General features: G+C 39.4%; 1 protein-coding gene across 1 annotated transcript in view; it reads right to left on the bottom strand.

The window, feature by feature from the left end:
- Positions 1 to 2,434: 2,434 nt before the first annotated feature.
- LOC124787617 (bridging integrator 3-like) overlaps positions 2,435 to 22,395 on the bottom strand; it is a 59,530-nt gene continuing 39,569 nt past the window's right edge. Inside the window, exons 3-4 of the mRNA XM_047254377.1 lie at positions 16,205 to 16,379; positions 2,435 to 3,983 (exon numbers count right to left, since the gene is read on the bottom strand). Coding sequence (XP_047110333.1) covers positions 3,444 to 3,983; positions 16,205 to 16,379 — 715 coding nt within the window. The 3' untranslated portion in view covers positions 2,435 to 3,443. The remainder of the gene's footprint in view (positions 3,984 to 16,204; positions 16,380 to 22,395) is intronic.

The following is a 22,395-nucleotide window of genomic DNA, read 5'->3' as shown; positions in this document are numbered from 1 at the left end:
GTGCTTATTGCAGGTACTCAGGGAAATGGAACACATCCATGTGCTGACAAATGTAAACATAAGTAGAATGCATACCGGTCATTCAGTCAATCATCATCAGTTGGAGAGTTGTGTGAGTAGAATGTACACCAACGACGAGAAGTTAGAAATGCTACTCATCTATGCGGAATGTTAAGTAAGCAGAACAGTAATTGCAATACTGTTTTCTTATGTACGGGTACATTTAGTACAGTAGTTTAGTCCTTTTAAATACTGATGTGTGGAGTAGGCATAAATTAAAAAACTACAAACTGCATCGACATAACGTTTCTTTTATTGTTGTTGTTGTTGTTGTTGTTGTTGTTGAAGGTAGGCAAAGTGCTACGCAGGCAGCGGAACTGTACAGAGAGCGATATCCTGATAAGAACCCACCTTCCCGATGGATGTTCTCTCGTCTTGTTGTGACGCTTCAGGAAACGGGAAGTTTCAACCCACAACAACGGAATCATCGTAGCACTCGCACAGACAAAACTGCCGAAGTTACTGTTCTCACTTCCATTGTTATGAATCCACATGTGAGCACACGACAGCTTGAACGTGAGACTGGCATTCCTAAAACCAGTGCACATTGTATTCTTACATGTCACCAGTTCCATCCTTACCATGTACACCTACATCAAGAATTGCATGGGAATGATTTCCAGAATTGTGTACAGTTCTGTCAGTGGGCACAGCAGCAAATCCCCACCAACCCTAACTTCTTCTTCAATGTTTTATTAACCGATGAATGTTCCTTCTCAAACGAAGGACAGGTAAATACAAGAAACATGCATTATTGGTCCAGCGACAACCCACGATGGCTTAGACAGGTGGAACATCAGCATCAATGGAGAAAAACGTCTGCTGTGGGATGCTTGGTACTACAATTATTGGCCCTTATTTCATCAATGGCAGTCTAAACGGCACAGCGTATGCCAACTTCCTCAGACGAATTCTTCCTTCTCTTCTGGAGGAAGTGCCACTAAGAACCAGAATGCTTATGTGGTATCAACACAATGGATGTCCAGCACATAATGCCTTGTGTGCATGTCGTGTTCTGAACAGAAGGCATCCTGCCAGATGGATTGGTCGAGGAGAAACAGTTACTTGGCCTACTAGGTCTCCTGATTTAAATCCTCTGAACTATTTTCTTTGGGGAAGCATAAAAGACGTTGTCTATCGCGATATTCCAACAACTCCAGAGGACATGCAGGACTGTATCCTGCTTGCTTGTAATTCTCTTTAGCAGGCAACAGCAGTAAATAATTCTTTCATTCAATGAGTGCACCAGTGTATCGGTGTCCTGGGCCACCACTTTGAGCACCTCTGAATGTTCTACCATTGGGTAATGGTACAGGAGAGTCAAAGTCAATTTTGTGTTAAGTTTTTACTTGGTTTTCATTTGTTTTCTGACAACTCCAGCAAGTGGATGAGTTTGTGATCCCAGTCTCAAAGTCAATGTTGTGTTATATAATTAATAACGTCGTGTTTCAGTGAATGGTACACCATGATACATTTTTGAATAGGTCTTTATGGGAGGAAATGAATTACCGAATAAAAAATACAGGGTGGCATTTAAAAAAGTCATATCGCTGTTCATATCTTTGTATAAAACAAAGCTACAACGAAGGAAATCATGCTGATTGATATCCCCCTGATGGCTAGAGAACATTTGCTTGAAACATTTTGTAATTTGCATCTGGACAAACAGTAATTTAAGTGGTCAAGGTAAAAAGGGCACCCTGTATATATATATATATATATATATTTTCATTTTTACAGACCATTATTGAGTTACACACTCATCTTCAGAAACTGTGTATTTTATTTGTACGTCCTCTTTCATAACTGTTTGAGGATGTGCTGTAAACCACATAAAATTATTACAAACATCTCCACAAACATGTTCGAAAAATTACACAAGAGTCTTCATGGAATTCTATTTTCAGCAAATTCTTTTTGCAATAAAAGCTGTGGTGCTTCCAAAAATTCCCATCAATAATGAAAATACACATTATGAAGATAAAGGAACATGATAAATTGTGCTAAAAACAGAAATAGGTCTGTAGGACGTCAATTTTAATATGTAGAATGGTTTTCATTAATTTGCTTCACTGATAGCATTAAACATGATGCCAGCTGGAACCTACATAGCTGTGAAGTGAAGGAGCCATCTAGTGTTATCCAGCCCATGTCGCCTGCACCAATCATCTGGCTGAAATGAAAATAACTTACTAATTCAGGACAAGAATGCCTTCTGCTGACGATACAATGAACTAATTACAATCTCTTTTACCAGATTTTTATAACAGTAATTTCTTAAAATGTACCCTCAAAAAAATTAAAACAGAACATTTTTTAAACACTGTTTTTAATAGTTGTATTAAATTTGAACAAAAGTCTGAGAGCAATAGAATTACTATCAAACCATGGAAAATTGGTTATGAGTATAACTTTTAAAATATACGTATCCTTTAAATTCTGACACAGTTAGTTACTTTATTTCTGGACTATGTAACTTATTCAGTAATTAACAGCTGACATGCTTGCAGGCACAAAATGTTAAGTACATTTGGTTTTAAGTAGTAAGACAAGTTTCCATTACAATGGTTATTATTTTTCATTTTCTTTCCATTAGTTCTGAAGATGACCACTTACAATAGAAAATAGCCAAATCTGGAAACATGAGAGTAATTGGGCATGGCAATAATTTTTTTTTAACATTCGTCAGTCACAAAATTTTCCTTTGACAATATGCCAATTCTACCAACAATGTCTGTCTATTGCAATAAATGCTTCACACAAGCCCTTTCGTACTGGACTGCAAATCTTGTTTCTTTGTACCTTTCAGGGAAAACCTCAAAAGCTCTACGCCAAAGTGCAACCAAAATGTGAACAATTTGAAAGCTCTTAATTCCAGTAAACAATGATTGTTAACTGCCTTTCACCAGTCAACCAAACTGTATACCTGGGCAAAACTCATACGCTACAGCTACAGTACGACTTTCATTTGTTAATAATTAACCTGCACTGGCTGTTTGCTATTAAGAGCCAGGCTCTGCCTTCCATCAGGAAAAAAGAAAACAGACTTAGATATATGGTCTTAAACAGATGACAGCTGGGGTTCAATTTTGCCATTGAGGTCATTAGAGACTGAGCACAAACCTAGACTGAACAGGGTTTTTCTGAAAAGGAACCATCTTGGCATTTGCCTTAGGCAATTTAGCGAAACTACAAAAACCTTGGTCAGATAGGATTTCAACCCCACACCTTCCAAATGGGAGTTCAGTGCCTTAAACTTTGTAACACCTGGCTTGGTGGGTCACAGCCGAACAGGACAAAGAAAATAAGTAGCTGTTGAAAACTTACATATCTTTTGTCACTGTTATTCCTGCACTATTATCTAGAGCAGAATATTGTACGTATTATGTATGTACTGAACTGCCCTTGGATTGTTTCACAATTGACAGCGCCCTTATTTGTGACAACTTTGATTGAACAGACTGCTGAAATTCTGACTCAATAATTGCGGCAGAAGAAGGAGAACCTTTTGCCGCAGATCCTGATGCAGGTGTAGGGACAAGGAGAGTAAAGAGTCGTGTAGCCTCCCCATAGTAATCCAGCTGAGCTAATACAAGGGCTTGCAATGAAGGCTGCAAATAGTCGATACGGCGTGAATAAAACTGAGTAACATCTGACAAAAGTGATTTGTGACACACTATAAGTTCCTCTGCAGCTGTCTCGGCAGTCTTTCTCTCACGTTCTAATTTAACAACATTGCTAGCAGTTCGTTCACGTTCTTCAAGGCGGCGCACTTTTGCAGCAGCATTCTTCCATTCTTGTACCAACTGTTCACGGCGATGAAATGTGGCATCAATGTCACTGAAGAAACTTCCGTACTTTTTTAATGGGTCCAAGAACCCCTGTTGACATATTTTAGATAATTCTGGAACATTTTCTACACCCTGTAAAAAATATAAGAGACAATTCAGAGACAAAGTAAAAGCCTTTTCTTGCAATAAAACAACAACTTAATACAAAGCTGCAAATAAAACTTCTTGCTTGCTCCACAACAAGCATACACTTCACTATAACATCAGTAGTTTTCAGTTCTCGTCCCTGATGTGTTACTTAACAGTTTCTCCACTATGTGCTTTGTGCAACATGCAAGAGCTAAATGCTAAATACTTTGGTTGCATTGTGTCACACTACTCTTCCACTGGCTTCACTTTTGTTTTGTGATTATTTGAAGAAACAAATGGCTGTATGCAAATAGAGTATATTTGCAACAAGCCTCTGTATAATATAGATGCTCAAGATATTGCCTATATGGGGAATATTTTGAAACAAGGAGTAACAATGTGCAACACCATAGACCTTATACATTTTTCTCGATTCTTGCAAGGAGAGGTCCCCAATGGGGAGATCGATTTTTTGAAATTGTCTATGTGGTGATGTCGGTTAAAATCCCAGATATCGCATGCTGCAGCCATTAACCCTGGTGGGCCCTCGTCTGCGAGTAACTGAAGAAAGCAAAATTCAGAATTTTGTGTGACACTCAATAAAGTTAAAAAAATTGTATTGTTTAGTCTGGTTGAGGAGGTATTGAACATAATTGGGGAGAAGAGGAGTTTGTGGCACAACTTGACTAGAAGAAGGGATCGGTTGGTAGGACATGTTCTAAGGCATCAAGGGATCACCAATTTAGTATTGGAGGGCAGCGTGGAGGGTAAAACTCGTAGAGGGAGACCAAGAGATGAATACACTAAGCAGATTCAGAAGGATGTAGGCTGCAATAGGTACTGGGAGATGAAGAAGCTTGCACAGGATAGAGTAGCATGGAGAGCTGCATCAAACCAGTCTCAGGACTGAAGACCACAACAACAACAGTCTGGTTGCATGGTGTAACAGATAGGGTAGTAGCTTCACATGCAAGATGTTGTCGGTTTGAATCTCATCAGAAGGATATATCTTTTTTTATTTCTAAATCATTATCGAAATTACTTCAATCATCATTTTTATTTAATTAATTGGTTTGAAAGTAAGGGAGATTTTTAGAATCAAGGAAGGATATATTTTCTTGAGCGACATGTATATGAAAAAACTTAATCAGACTTTCTGTGTACTTGAGGAAGGGTTGCTTATCACAGCAGGCATAAAAACTTCAATGATATCTGCTACTAAAGTTGGGTCCCCCCCCCCCCCCCTCCCCCCCCAAAATCTATGGTGTCAAGTGAGAAAAGCTTCGTATAAAGCCCCATCCAGGAAGGGGAAATGTTGAGGTTTTGGAAAAAAGAAACATACTGTCTTAGACTTGATTCGAACTCATTATGAAATCACAAGCAAACAATGTGAAAGTTTTCAGTGTTAAACATGGGGAGTCAGTTCTCACAAAATTATAATGAAATTTTACAATGTTCAACTATGTGGCTTTCTAAATAACATATAGAAAAAGAGGAAACAATGAAAAAAGCTATCCAATAATAAGAACTAAGTCATAGAAGTACAGTGGTGTGTGTATTTGCTATTAAATAATGTCGTGTGTCTAGGGCCTCTTGTCGGGTAGACCGTTCGCCAAGTGCAAGTCTTTCGATTTGACGCCACTTTGGCGACTTGCACGTTGATGGGATGAAATGATGATGATTAGGACAACACAACACCCAGTCCCTGAGTGGAGAAAATCTCCATCCCAGCTGGGAATCGAACCTGGCCCCTTAGGATTGACATTCTGTCGCGCTGACCACTCAGCTACCAGAGGCGGACATTTGCCAGGTGTGTGGAATAATTGCATTAAGATGACTCATTGTCAAAGCATGACAGTACAGCTGATACATGCTATCATGTTTGAATACGCATATGACCAAACGACTGTGAATGTAGCAGCCCTATTGGTTGTTGTATCAAATGCGGACTGTCCAACATGTCTACAAGTAATGCTCTGTCACTCACATTCATGTAACACAATGAATACTAGTGACTGTGGAAAGATCCTAACTGACATGTATCAGAGATGAGTGTCATGCCTTTCCAATGAAAGTAAGTTTCAAAATAGGAATTGATGTTGTCTGTGAATGCAAGTCCACCTCAGCCAGTTTCACAATGAACAGTACAAAGGGAATTGCATGCAATGTATATTTGGATACAGGTACCTCACAAAAGGTCAGTCCTCACAGTGGCAAAAGCAGCATGTCTTCAACGGGCCAGACAACACAGATCCTGGACAGTAGCTAACTGCTGATGTGTAATGTAATCTGAAGAGTCATGATTTTGCCTCTTTTCAATTGATGTATGGCATTGAGGGCAGTTCAATTATCCTGCAATGTGTGGAGGAAGTAGTGTAGGCTGCAGGTTGTTCTGTTATGTTTTGGGAAATATTCGTGTACCATGACTTGGGACTACTCATTCACATAATTGTGAACATAAATCAGAATGTTCATTTCAATATTCTCAGTGACTAAGTGGTGCCATTCCTTTTAAATCTTTATAATTGGTATGGTGCGCACACTCCAGCCTTCCAAAATGCTACAGCTGTTTTCAGAGGGCAGCTTGCATACCCTCCTGGTTTGACAAACATGCATGTATCCTACAGCACCTCAACAGGACTGCTAAATTACCCAATCTTAATCACACAGTGGATGAGATTGACAATCAGCATCCCCACAACTTGGTAACTCTACAGGATGGACATGCCACATCTGAAGAAACTTGTGCGATTATCAAGCCAAGAGGCAACGTCACATTGGTATTAGCGTTATCTCTCCTGTTGGTTGTGAAAATGGAGCCTGCATCCATAAGCATGGCTTAAAACGAGCACTCTACCATCCAACCTTGCTATCCTCACATTGCCTAAAGCACCAAATTCTTCTCTCACTGCAAATTTAATTTGCCTTGGCCTCATGCCTGATCACAGTAATGGTTGCCAAGAACGATTCAAATCAAGCACAAGAAGAGACAACAAAATTCTACTAAAATGTGTCAACCACAAGCTCAATGAAACATAAATGTTTTTCATAGATTCACTGGGAACCATTTAAATGAACGCTCACTCTTTCAATAAATTAGAAAACAATGAAATGAGTGGCAAAAGTGCTATTACCGTAACGAAACTGTTAAGGTACCAGCAGTCAGCCCTCAGTCAGTAAGGAAGAACAAAACATAGGAAATCATGGAACACAGATCAATATAGAAACAAATGGAGGAGAACAAGAAAAATTCTTTCGAGTTATGGTACCTGGCAGTAGAATATTTAAGATTATCTTAGCGGCAGCATAAATGCCTCAGTGGTTCGAATGCAATCATAATTACAAGTTCCTGTCATAATTCTAATGTATCAATTGTCACAACTAGCTAGCAACAAGCCTGTAAGTGGTTCTGCTCGACAAAACTTCTCAAATCCTGAGGTATTAGTCACACAGGTAAGCTGCAGCAACATGGTGCCTAAGCTGTAGGCTCACGTGGCCTGGAGGCTGACTGTATGAACTGCAGAAGATGTGTGTTACCTACAGAAGACCAACACGCAAACTGAGAGTGATCTATGGTTTTGGGTGGCACCAAAAGAATACAGCTGACTGTCCAGAGAGCTGTTACATTTTAGAGCAAACCTATCCAGGTTTATTTCTCATAACTTTGGGAAGGTTGCTCACAAGCAAAACTCCCTATCACAGCCCCCTCAGATTTAGTGGTAAGTTGGGTGATTGGATAGCCTGTCAAAAACTGAACTGAGATCAAGTATGAAAACTGGAAGAAGGTGTACGGAACTGTGGAAAAAAGAAGAAAAATAGTAACAGTGAATGGTCCAAATTTAATATGTGCTATTTCGAGGAACATGAATGTCTGCTGTGCCCAGGTTATGTGGTCAAGATGTTGGACCAAAATGGCAAAGATCTGGGTTCAAATCTCAAAATCTCACTCGTTCCTTCCCCCTCCCCCCATGAACTTTCCATCCAGACACTGACATGTCTGGTCTGTTCAATGTATTCATGTATTCATATTAGTGTATGTGCCATGGCGTTTGCAACAGTGACTTGTAACAAAGGGATCTCCAGATGCACATACCTAATATTTGTTCTATGCAGGTATCACATGTTATGTCTCTTGTGTTCCATCTTGGAAGTCTTAACTCCTGATTTCCTTTGTTGTAACATAGTTCACACCCACTTATTTTTTGTTTTCATTTATGTGAGAGGCATATGCAGCATCCTCCCTTCTGTCACTATTCAACTCATTTACTTGCGATGGTAATAATGTATATACTTACCATACGAGTCATATTCTGTGGAGACACATAGGTCACAAAATAAGCTTTCAGGGAACAAGGCCTTTGTAGAAAATAGACAACAGACATTGAGTATAGTAATGCATTACAAATTTTTTTGACAAAGGCCTTGTTGGCCGAAAGCTTATTTTGTTGTGCCTATCTGCGCCTCAGCATCTCGGCTATGTGGTGAATAGCGACTACCCTTTTCATAATATTGTTACATCTCATCCTGGATTAACCATTGTTTGCTATGCTTTAATTACATTAATTATTTATCAAATTCCAGCACCCCAGACAGTATGTCATCATAGCCTGACTAATGTTTTGTTGGGTGTACTAATGTGGATTATTAAACCTATAGGAACTAGGTCCACTGAAAACTTCACAGCCTTGGCAGCAGTGAAGCTGAAGAACCTCAAAATATTAACTATTCCTGCATAACAGACCCGCTTTCTAAACTCTTATTTAATATATCAATGTGTTGGCTTAATTCACATACAATCAGTCCAAATAACTTTCGCAAAAATGGATATTTCACCTTTTTTATCACTGCAATAATGTGCGAACAAACTAGAAGCTTCATACTCTGATGCACCAAAGCTCCACACTTGGTAAGTAACCAACCATTTGCATTACACAAGAATTGCTGTGTGACTTTTATTACACGTAAGTAATTTTATCAATGTGATACATATGGATTCACACAATTACTAACGAAGTTCTTATACACAGGTGTTTGCTTGTTAAGGTTATATGGACATGAACTATTGTGTCAACTGATGACATTCAGAAACTTCATATTATGTAACATTTCTTTTATTGTTAATTGGAATAAACTAAGATCAGAAAAGTGAACTGATATTTAAAACTTTTCCAGCGTACAGACAGTTCTCTGATACTTCAGGTGAACTGCTGTAAGTTGGTAACTTCCTTCCATGCATGATATTTTGGTGCAGGGCCTTCTGTCCATCCACAGTTCCACTGTCTCAAACAAATCTGAGCTATAAACCATAAAATATTTTATGGTTCCCATGAACTGACCCAATGTATCATGAAAAATCTGTGTCAGAACAAAACTGTTCCCCCCCCCCCCCCCCTCTCTCTCTCTCTCTCTCTCTTTAACAATTAGAAAACTGTTTGCGTTCCACAATTATTTCACATTTTGCTCTATTTTGTGATGCCTGTGCAGTTTACCTTTTCATGCTATCCCTACGTAATAAACCTCACAGCTCCTGCAATTTCCTGTGTTTGTCTGTATAAGGTCAATACCACAAAATGTGAGAGCAATTTTTTTAAACTTTTTCCATTCAATATAATAAGCCCATAACAAGCCAAGATTAAAATTGTGGTGTAACATTACAAGGAAGTACTTATCAGAAACCAGTAAAAAACCAAATTGAGCACTACATAACTGAGAGATATATAAGATATCTTTTCGTTTTTTAAACAATGGAAACTCCATGTAGGAATATCAACAATGTAGGAAAACACAGATGGCTACTTTCTGTAAAAAATACACGTCAAGTTGCTGACAGGCACTGGTTCCTTCATCAGAAAACCAACCTTTCAGTAGAAGAAAGACCAGCCACACACAACCTCAAAACAAATCCTGACTTACATCCTACCTGTGGACAAAGGTTCCACCATTGTTGTTATGAATCGAAATGACTACCTAGCATAAGGCCTCCGCCAATTATCCGACTTCTCCACCAAATAAACTCTGCCAGAGTGATCCCATCCCAGAAGTCAACACAAACTACAATCTCCGCTTAAAGCATTAGGCCCTTCCCAGAACATCTCCCCTGAATCTATTTCCCTTCTCGCCCCTATGGCCGGTATTACACTATCAAATTTCTTTGTCCAATATCTTTGTCAAAGATATTTGATAGTGTAATAGGGACTTTGTCAAATGTCGTCCAATATTTGATCAAATCTAGGGCCTCGCTGTATATTTGATCAAAGAAACTGCTTGTCTTCTGTTCACTGCAATGTGACATGTTACCACATGGAGCACTAGCAGCGCTCTGTCGTCTGTAGTGTTTTTATAACCATTGCCGGTAAATACAATTGGTGTGTGCCGACAACTACAAAATTAATAGAGCTGAAGCTGATGAGGCGCTTTACAACGTGAGGCACCCTGAATACAAAAATAGATTAAGAAGATTGGAGACCTAACCTGACCTGACCTAACCTAACATAACCCTCTCCTGTAGCAAGGAATCGGAGTGTTATAGTGAGCCTGTATTCTGAAGATGTAGCAGTTCTTAAGTGAATATTGTGCTTTGTGATATGAGGATACACTTCATTGAGCACATACAGAAATGTATGCTCATCCATTCTTAAGTAATTGATGTACGACTTGACATCTTCCACTGTAAGCTCACGTAACAAGTTTTGTTGAATGCTTTTATCGTGTCGTCGTAAAACCCACGGCTTCACCCAGATTAGATTAGTTTTTCGTTCCATAGATCCGTGCTGAGGAGATCCTCGTGGATGTGGAACATGTCGATTTTTTTAAAGCTGAAATAACAATACTAATAGTATGAATAAATACAATACATCATTTGTTTCTATTAAAAATTTCGCCAATGGAGTAGAAGGAGTTGGCCAGTAGTAAGCCTTTCAGGCTCCTTTTAAACTGATCTTTATTTCTAACTAAATTTTTTATGTTTCCTGCCAAGTTATTGAAGATGAGTGTTCCTGAGTAGTGGACCCCTTCTTGAACTACAGTAAGTGCTTTTAAGTCCTTGTGCAGATCATTTTTGTTCCTGGTATTGTATGTATGAACTGAGTTGTTTGTTGGAAAAAGAGATATATTATTTACGACAAATTTCATTAAGAAGTAAATATACTGAGAGGCAGTAGTTAGTATACCCAGTTCTTTGAAGAGGTTTCTGCAGGAGGTCCGTGAATTTACTCCACAAATAATACGTGTTACACGCTTTTGGACCTTGAAAACTTTTGTTTGACTTCAAGATTTACCCCCAAAATATTATCCCATATGACATTATGGAATGAAAGTATGCAAGCTTTTTCATTTTTATGTTGCCTATGTCTGCTAACACTCGAATTGCAAATACAGATTTGTTAAGGCCTTTCTGCAGTTCTGTGGTGTGCTCCTCCCAACTGAATTTATTATCAAGTTGTAATCCCAGGACTTTTAAGACTGTCAACCTCGTATGTATGGTTCCATTTTTTCCCCCCACTTCTTTTCCACATGTGCACACAATGCAATTGGAGTACGTAGAACTGCTGCGGTTAATAACAAGTTGTTGTCAGTCATCTTGAACTTTGACGAAAAATTTGATGACAGTGTAATACCCCTTCTAGCGCTCCGTCAAAGATCTTTGTCAAATATATTGGACGGAATATTGGATCACATCTTTGATCAAATCTTTGACAAAGAAATTTGATAGTGTAATACCGGCCTATGACACCCTGCACACCCATCTTCTACATGCTCCCTAAAATCCCCAGACCCAACAATTCTGGATGCTCCATTGTGGCTGGTTATTGTGCCCCCACTGGAAGAATTTTGGCCCTCAGGGACCACTACCTCCAACGAATTGCCCGTAATCTAGCCTCCCATGTCAAAGACACCAACGACTTCCCCCACTGACTCTCCACCATCCTCACCCCTTTCCTTCCCTATACACCAACATCCCTTATGCCCATGGTCTTCCCGCTACTGAAAACTACCTTTCCCAATGTCCTTCAGAGTCCAAACCCACTACCTCATCCCTCATACACCTTACTAACTTTATCCTAACCCACAACAACTTCTCATTTGAAGGGAAGGCATATAAACAAATCCATGGCACAGCCATGGGCACCCACATGGTACCCTCCTATGCCAACCTTTTTAAGGGTCCCTAGAGGAGACCATTCTAGCCTCCCATAACACCAAACCCGTAGTCTGGTTCAGGTTCACTGATGATATCTTCATGCTTTGGACTCACGGTTAAGACACCCAATCTCCGTTCCTTCACAACCTCATTCCTTCTCTCCCATCCACTGCAAGTGGTCCTCCTCAACCCATTGTGCCACCTTCCTACACGTTGACCTTCTCCTCTCTGATGGTTTCATCTGTACCTCTGTCCACCTTAAACCCACCAACCACCAACAGTACCTGCATTTTGACAGCTGTCATCCCTTTCAAACCAAAAAATCCCTCCCGTACAGCCTGGCCTGCAAGGGATAGCATATCTGCAGTGACGAAACTCCCTTGCTCAGTATGTTGAGGGTCTTACCAATGCCTTCACAGACAGGCACTATCTCCCAGACCTAGTCCACAAACAGATATTCCATGTCATTTCCCCTCATACCCCCAGGAAGAAACCACAAGGAAGTGACCCCTTTATCACCCAGTATCGACCCGGACTGGGTTGGGGGTTGTTTGGGGGAAGAGACCAAACTGCAAGGTCATCTGTCTCATCGGATTAGGGAAGGACAGGGAAGGAAGCCAGCCATGCATTTTCAAAGGAACCATCTCGGCATTTGCCTGGAGCGATTTAGCGAAATCACGGAAAACCTAAATCAGGATGGCTGGACGCGGGATTGAACCGGCGTCCTTCCGAATGCGACCTGCAGTGGCACAACTGAACCACATCCTTCAGCAGGGCTTTGATTACCTATCATCTTGCCCTGATCTGAGGAAGATCCTACCCAAGATACTTCCCACCCGTCCTAAAGTGGTGTTCCATCACTCACCCAACCTCCACAACATCCTAATCCATCCCTATGCCACTTCCAATCCCAACCCGTTGCCACAAGGATCATATCCCTGTGAGACCGAGGTGAAAAACCTGCCCAGTCCACTGATCCAGCACTTCCTATCCCAGTCCTATCACAGATTTATCCTACCCCAACAGGAGCCAGGCTACCTGCAAAAGCAGCCATCTCATTTACTGGCCCTGTTGCAATCATTGCACAGCTTTTTATATTGGTATGACTACTAACCAGCTGTCCACCAGGATGAACGGACACTCCAAACTGTGGCCAAGAGCAAAGTAGACCACCCTTTGGCACAACATGCAGAGGAACATAGCACATTTGATTTCAGTGGCTGCTTCACTACTCAAGTGATCTGGATCCTACCTTCCACCACCAGCTTTTCTGAACTGTGCAGATGGGAGTTATCCTTACAACACATACTACACTCTCGTAATTATCCCGGCCTCAACCTATGGTAACATAATGTCCCCTCACCCTCCACCCAACAGTTTCCACCCCTTCTGTCCTATCATCTCCTCCCCATTCTCATCTCCAACCTTGTGTATTTGCAGCTCTCTGTCAACATATCCACCCGTTTTTCCCTGCACCTCTCATTTTTTGCACCTTTTTTTCCCCACCTCCCTGGCCCACAACCTCCTGACACTGCACAGGTTGGCGGTCTACTTCCTACATACTCCACAAGACAGCATTTTTCTCTCTCCCCCCACCCATACACTACCATCCCTTCCCCTTCCCCACCCCCTCCAGATTGCTGCATGCATCCCACATGATGTTGTACTCCCGCTAAAGATGCTGGAGTTGGTGGTTGTGCATGCATGAGGTGTGCTTTTGTGTGTGTGTGTGTTTTACAGGCGAAGGCTGTGGCTGAAAGCTATGTGAGTGTCTTTTAATTGTGCCTGTCTGTAACTTTTCATTCTTTATGTTTCTTCACATATTCTCTGCTCTGATGGTATGGTTTGGCATGATTTAAGTGCACAGTTAAAATCATGTTTTATGTGCGCAATTAAAATAAGAGTAACAACAAAGAACAAAAATAAAATTACATGAAATGTATTCGTAGTTGTGGATACTGACAGCCACCAACTGTATAATGGAATGACGACAATGAAAATTTGTGCCAGACCGTGACCCGAACCCAGATTTCCTGCCTTATGTGAGTGTCTGCCTTCAACTCATTGCACTGTACTTCTTAACAGGCACTGCAATATAATATTTATCTGTCAATACCATGCAGCAACTTTCAATTAAAATGTCCTCCACTGTAGGGGAATTACGTAATATGTAGTGCAGGTTGTGATGCACGAATGACGACATATGGACATGTGGGTCTGGCCATGGGTCATGTACAGATAGCCAAAGCGGTTAAGAAGATCACTCGAATAAAGCAGGTCTGAGACCAGATTCAGCATAAATTCTCATTGTTGTCATTCCATTATACAGCTAACGGCTGCCCATGTTCGCAACCGTGAATTATTTGCAACTGTGACTACGTTTCATGTATTTCATAACGACTGTAGTCATGCAGTGCCTGTTCCTTTGGAATTGCATGTATGTCCAAAGGAACACTGCATCATACTTCTTAACAACACAGCACTGCAATATCATAAACATAAAACTGATTACTTCAATAGGTATCTGGTGTTGTATATATCTATGTTCATGGGACTGTTATCATTTGACACCTTTCCTTGTGAAAATGTACACTGAAATTGTATGTGTGCACAGTACTGACATGATTACGGGGAAAGATAGATGCTTCCTATTGACAATTAAACAAACCTTTGGGAAAAAAAAGAAACAGCTTTACGAATACTAAGAACCATGTGGCGTGATAGTATCAACAAAAACAGAAAATCTGGAAGGTGGGAGGAATATAGGGAAGGGCAATAAAGGGAAATCAACTTGAGAGCAACAGTATAGACAGAAAGAGCAAACAAATAAATATGAAATGGGAGATATGATACTGCAAGAAGAATTTGAGAGCGCACAATGGCCTAACTTGAAACAAAGCCCTTAGAGAAGATGAAATTCTCTCAGAATTAATGTGATCCTCAGAAGAGCCAGCCATGAAAAGACTATTTCACCTGGTTTGCAAGTTACAGTGTTACAATTACTGAGCTATACGAAATAAAATCATCATAACTTCTGAACGGTTTGCATTAGGACATTTAAACTGCACAGCTGGCCATGCAGCATGATGGGAGTTAGTATGAGCACGCACATGCACCTTGTTGTTGTCGACTATTTGCACGTCAAAATAATTGAGTGTCTAGTGCCTGTGAAGGCCTACTGTGCAAGCAATAACAGCCCAACTGCAGCTCAAAGGAAGCTTGTGACCAAGTTCAAGCTGAAGACAACCAGTCCAAGTGTGCTAAATATCAATAATTTGATTTGCAAGTTTGAGAAAACGGGTAGTGTTTGTGAGGACAGTGTTGGGAATGTCTACTGGCATGGGCCTTGATTGGCCGCCATATTCTCCAGATCTGAACACATGCTACTCCTTTTTGGGGGCTGTAATAAAGACGAAGTGTACAGCAATAACACCAAAACCATTTCCAAGCTAAAAAGAGCCATTCTGGAGCTCATCAACAGCATCGATGTTCAGACACTTCAGCAGGTCATGAAGAATTTTGCTGTTTGTCAGCGCCACAACATCACCAGTGATGACAGGCACATCAAACATGTCATAACCCAATTCTGAATATTTGTAGCGACATTTGCATTTGACTAATGTGTGTGCATGGCGTAGTTCGTAACTCATTTACATTTTTTTCATATAGTTCAATAACTGTCACCCTGTATATGAGATAGGCAAAATATCCTGCAGGGAAGTGAGAGGGTGGGGGAATTGGAGGAACAAACCTAAGCATGAATACGGTAAACAGTTCCAAGAGATGTAGATTATAGTAATTATTCAGAGATGAAGATACTTGCACATGATAGGCTACTGTAGATAGCTGCATCAACAAAGTCTTTGAGCTGGAAACCAGAACAATAACATAGTGCCATAGTCTGAAAAGATTATTTGCATTCTTGAGACAGGCATGATTAGATGTAATACATAGACCTATGTCTGATGATTTGTATAGTCATCCAACTGTGAATGTGCAGAAACATTAAGCAATTGAAAACGGAACACACAAGTTATGTCTGCATTTGCTGAATTAGTTTTATTAGTATTTATAAAAAAATTACCTTAACAGTAACAGTATGGTAATCATCAACAATTGTGCGAAATCTTTCATTTTGATGAGACAGTTGACTTGAGCTCAAATCAGCACTAATTTTCTGTTCCGCTTTGCTGAGAGCTCCAGCAATTTCCAAATATTTTTTCATCTCTTTCTGCAATCTTCTTGTGATCTCTTCCAAACTGTAATGAAAGAAAGACCATTAAAATCTCATACAAACCTCTCACTGAAGACTTTTTTTAATGTAAATCTGCTTGTCTATCTGGGTACATAGAAGTCACAAAGCACACAAAGTCATGAAGCACACAACTGCACCAGGTGTCAGTGTGACAAATGGAGCAATGGTGACTCAATGCACTTCTATGTGCAATGTTAAATACAGAAATTTCTGAGGTTCATTATACTAAACTACTATGCTTACACAAGATCATCAAAACAACAAACACTGGGTTAAAAATAGTTTTCTTCACTGATAGCCACTGTACGGTAGTAGCAGACATCCTGAGAAATTAATCAACAGATTCTGAAACAACGGGAATTAGTAATCCAGGTGCATAACTGAGAAGTTGATTTTTTTAAAAGAAAAAGCAATAAAAAATGTAAAACCTCTTTAAAATGGCAGTAAGTGTACCATAATTTTTGCACAATCAGCCTTCCACAGAGAAGATTTAATTGAAAAATTGAAAAAAAAAATAAAAACAGCTTTAAATAACAGACAGAAAATTTTAGGACACATTTCCTGCATAGAAATGCAAAGGGAAAGCAAGCAATGAGTCAGGAAGTATTGTAGTAGATTATGGATACACATAACAGAAATACAGTGACAAGGATCAGCATAAATCATAAAATCATCTGCAGGTGGAACAGCATAGCAGCAACAATAAATGGATCAATAACAAAAGGGGCCAAAACATCAAGAGTGAAGAAACAGTAAAGAGAAATTTGGAAAGTGAATTAAAGTTAATGGAGAAAAAATTTTAAGTTTGATGTTTGCAGTAACAACGTAATTCTGTCAGAGACAGTAAAGGAATAGCACCTGAATGGCTTGGATAGTGTTTTGAAAAAGAGATTATAAGGCGAGAGTCAATAAAAGTATAACAAGTGTTATAGAAAGTAGCTGAATCAGATAAAGTGATGTTGAGGAAATTAGATTAGGAAATGAGATACCAAAATTAGTAGATGAGTTTTTCTGTTTAGGCAACACTGACGACAGCCAACGTAGGGTAGATACAGATGCGGACTGGCAATAGCAAGAAAAACATACCTGAAAAAGAGAAAATTGTTAACATTGAATATAAATTTCAACATTACGGTCTCTTTTCTGATGATATTTGAGGGACACCAAGGCTTGAGACACCAGTAAGTAGGTTTAAATTAATGTAGATTGCACTACTTATGTATAAATGAAGAGGTATGCACAGGATAAACAATAGTCCATGTCACATAGGAAGGCAACCCAATTTCCATCCATTCTGCACATTGCCCCATTACTGCTGGCAGCCAGTAAGATGCGTTCTCTTTCCATTCACCTAGCTGCAAATTACTGCTAGATGGCGTGAATCTCTCTCCTGTAGGCTGCACTGTTGGCATACTTCAATGTGACAATTTTATTCACAGATCGATTGCACTATTCACTTAACCACTGGTGACATTTTCTGTAGCAGTGTAGCTGTGAATGTATGAGGGCAAGTCAAAAATTATCTACACTTTTGCCATAACATTTTTTACATTGCGCACGTTGTCTTCTGTCCCTGCACATGTCATTGTTGTACTGTTGTGGTAACGCTGTGACAGTTTGATCTTACTTCCGCCATTGTTCTTCCTTCTGTTGCATATATGGCATGGCAGTTTCATTAGAAGTGAGCACCAAAGAGGAACAAGTGGTGATCCGATTCCTCTGGTCAGAGGGTCAGAGGGTGTCAGAGGGGCAGACATTCATTGCAGACTATCATCGTAATGTGGGAGAAGTGCACTATCACATAAAACTGTGTTTTTGTGGATCGAGAAGTTTAAAAGTGGTCGAACAAGTGTAACACATGAAGAGGGAGTGGGATGGCCATCAACCTCCACTACATATGACAACATTCAGCAAACTCGAGAGATGGTTATGGTGAATAGGCGAATCGCTATCGATGAGGTAGCATCCACTTTAAACATCAGCCATGGCTCCGCCCATCACATCATCCGCGACAAGCTCAGTTTCCATTAGGTCTGTACACAGTGGGTACCAAGAAAGCTTACCGACGACTATAAGCTCACCCGTGTTAGGGTATGTCAACACTTACTTGCTTCAACAACAAAGGTGATGCATTTTTGAGCAAAACTGTCATCAGAGATGAAACATGGGTGCATCACTACAAGCCTGAGTCAAAGCACCATAGTATGCAGTGGAAACACACGTTTGTGCACTTTCTAAATAAATCTATCAAGTGACGGCAATAATCATGAAATGCTCCAAAAGCAGGCAGGTGAGAGCAGTTATTTACCACATTTATAACTTTTTAAAATCTGAATCTAAACGTGGGACTCCTACTGTTGACATTCTGATAACACAAGAATGGACCACAAAGCACGTAGTGTTGGCAAAGAAACTATACAGTGAATTGTAAACAAAAGTGTCACAACTGTAGAAATGTCAGGAGTAGTTGGTTTCAGATCACCTGGAAGGCACTGAAGTAACAACAAATCTACAATGCATATGGATGGTTTTGACAAGGATGTTTTACACTCTGTTTCTGAAATGTATATAAATAGCAGATATTCGACCTCACAGCAACTTGTTAGTATTATGCATGAGGATATTGACTTCAAAGGTACCACTTTATCAATCAAAAAATTTTTAAAAGATATTGGTTTTAAATATTTTAATACTTGTTCAACATTGCATTATTACTCTGATGAAACGTGGTTGAACCAGAATCATTCCAAGGAAACTGCTGGAAAAAGAATGATGGTACTGGCAGTTTTCAAGTTCCCGTAGGAATACGTCCTCAGATAACTGTTGTGCCTGCTATTCTTCTTATGGTTTTGTTCCTGAGCGCAAACTTATACTTAGGTGTAAGAAAACCAACAGTGATCACCATTCGGAAATAAATGCTGTCACTTTCAAGAAGTGTTACACAAAACAGTTCTTGACATATCTTGCTGCAAGGTCCATCATTGTATTAACAATGCCAGAATAGCAAATATTGTGCTCTGGCTTTAAAATAAAAATATTCTGCGCAATACAAGCCAGATACATGCCAAACTCCTGCAGCTTGCTAATTTATGCAACTTACGATAGAAAATCTATGAACTTAACTTACATGCACATCAATACAGTCTCACACCATACTCCGACTGAATTAATTTGGGCATAGGTTAAAGGTTATGTGGCAGAAAAATGAAACATTCAAGATAACAAACACTGAGTCACTTGTGCATGACGCCTCACACAATGTCTCTCCTGCAGCTTGAGCAGACTGTGTGTGACATGGTGAAAAGCTTGAAGATGAGGTCTTTAACAGGGAGGTGAAGACAGATATAAGCCTTGAACCTATCTTCATAAATTTACAATCAGATCATTCGGATGCAGTCTCAGATAACAGTGATGAAAAGTATTATGATGTCAGAATCTGGAACAAAATAAGTAATGACAATTCTTGGTTTTAAGAAATCATTGTTTAAAAAACGTTTATGTTTTTCAAAATACCAATTACATAAATAGTGTATGACAACTTCCTAGCCTTCATTGACTGGGAATTAGTAACCCAAGAAGTATGCAAACATTCACTTGTTATGAGTGACACAACTATGATGTTCGACATATCACCCAAGGAGAAGCAGCTATTTAGTTAATTAGTTAGTTTCGAATTTTAAGCTTTTTGCAGCGTCTAATGTGCTCTACTAACTTGCGAGAATGTGGCTGGATAAATCTGTCAAGAACTCTGATATTTTGACAGGTAACCCCCCCCATGTAATTTTCAAGGCACAAACTGGAAAAGCCCTTAGAATGATAGGAATGATCATTTGTCAAGATATGGCTAGTTTTCAATGAACTTGTCAGATGCATTATTCAGAAAGAAGATCATTAGTTGTTTGCTTGCACATGAATCACACATACGGTCTCTCACTGTAATGTGGAATAAGTTAGATTACACTCACAATGATTTATTTATTTTTTTTTTTTTTTTAAGCAAAAAATACGACAATATTCGACCATTTACACAACAGACTTCCGATTTAACCTTTGCCAAGTATAATTCTTTTTTACGCACAGTAATTTACACTTAACTACATTAAAATACACCTGCACAAATGCATTATAAAAGTACACTGTTTTAAGAAATTCTATGGCGTAGGAATTGTCAAGAAAATATTATGATTCCCATTTATGTTTGAAGTTAATTTTATTATCCGTTAAGACTCTTTACTTCAATCGATAAGCTGTCAAAGATTTATTTGGCCAAATACTTCACTCATTGCCATGCCACATTATGGATGATTGATGGTCAGTGTAAAGAATCTCACTTTAATTATTGTAATGATGAGTGTTACTGACATTTTCAAATTGCAATTGATCATTGAAAACAAACTTTTTGTAGTAGTCACTGTCCTGTAAGGCTGTTGCCAGTATGCCTAACTGTTTTATGAGCTGTCTGCAAGAGGTTTCTGGAGTGAACATCACAAATTATCCCTATTACATGGTTCTATGTGACCAACACTTCATTCCTCTTAAGAAGAGTGACCAAAGAACATGATGTCATAACAAAGTAGTGAATGAAAGTAGAAAAAGTCAATCAGCTTTACATTTTCATTTCTAAAAGTCTACTGTTATCTGTAAAGTTGCAGAGCTTGGTTGATCAAGTCCTTTAACATGTGAATTCCAATTCAGGTTTTCTCAATATGTGATTGCGTATTACATTTTTGCTTTTAATCAGTTTTGATGACCTTGTCATTAGACAATCGTTTTTTTGAGAAAAACTGGACTTGACGTCTTCACAAAGCAGCAGAAGTTGCTTTCACCTTCCAACATCATGCAAAATACAGCACTGGAACGGAGTTGTCAATCTGTGAAATGAGATCATCAATCTGTGAAATGAGACTTATCTCATGTAGATGATTGATCAAAAACAGTTGCATGTGGTGTCCTCCTCAAAAGTATAATATGATGTACCATAGTCAAATGAACCTGACTGTTGTTCACAGGAACATAAGACTTTATTTATCCCCTCCCTGTTCCCATGTTTACGCAAACCACTTCCCCTCCACACTTCCCTTGTGCTCCCCCATTTCTAGTGAGCTGCCTTCCTACATGACAGACTGTAGTGGCAATCTAACCAAGCTCCTGAGTAAAAACAACAACAGCAGCAGCAACAGCAACAACATCCCCCCAGTGCCTAGCTTGTGAAGGTCTATAGCAGACAGATTTTTCAGTGAGTTTGATGTGTTACTAACTGAAACTAAAAACATGTAATAATGTCAGGTAATTTCAATATTATATTAATGCAATAACAGAAAAATCTTGCATTACAAATTTATATGGATTGTTAACAGCTACCATCTACAGGGGTTGGACAAAAACATGGAAACTCCGCAAGAAATGCAAACTTGAACATAAATGCACACGATAGCCAAGCCTGCAGGTTACGCAATCATATCTGACCACAAATGGCACCTGTACAACATCCCTAATACATTGTAATTATCATTCATTGTCAGAACAGTGTTCTGTGTTTACATGTACATTATGCCAGAGGCAAGTGGATGCAAATGTGGGCAAATTGTTTGTGCTTGTACACCAGGTGCGTCTGTGACCAAGCGAAACAATGTACTTTGGTTTCAAGAGGTAGTGTATCTAAGATTTATACCATGTACAGGGGAAATGGAAAAACATCATCTGCTAAGTCACAATGCAAACAAAAGTATGTGTTTAGTGATCATGACAGATGGTCATTCAAGAGGGCAGTGGAAAACAAATTAGAGGATGACAGCTGTAAAAGTCACTGCAGAACTGAATGTCACACTCACGAACCCTGTCAGCACCAAAACAACTTGAAGGAAGCTGCATAAGCATGGAATTGCAAAGCAAGCTGGAATTCCAAGGCGAGCTGGAATTCCAAAACCACTCATCAGCAATGCAAATGCTTGTAACAGGAAAATGTGACGCTGAAGCCATGCAACATGGACTACGGAGCAATAGAATTTTCAAATTCTGCA

This window comes from Schistocerca piceifrons, chromosome 3, assembly GCF_021461385.2.
Source record: "Schistocerca piceifrons isolate TAMUIC-IGC-003096 chromosome 3, iqSchPice1.1, whole genome shotgun sequence".
Taxonomy (NCBI): domain Eukaryota; kingdom Metazoa; phylum Arthropoda; class Insecta; order Orthoptera; family Acrididae; genus Schistocerca; species Schistocerca piceifrons.
The sequence above is the reverse complement of the archived record's forward strand: the minus strand, read 5'-3'. Positions and strand labels throughout refer to the sequence as shown.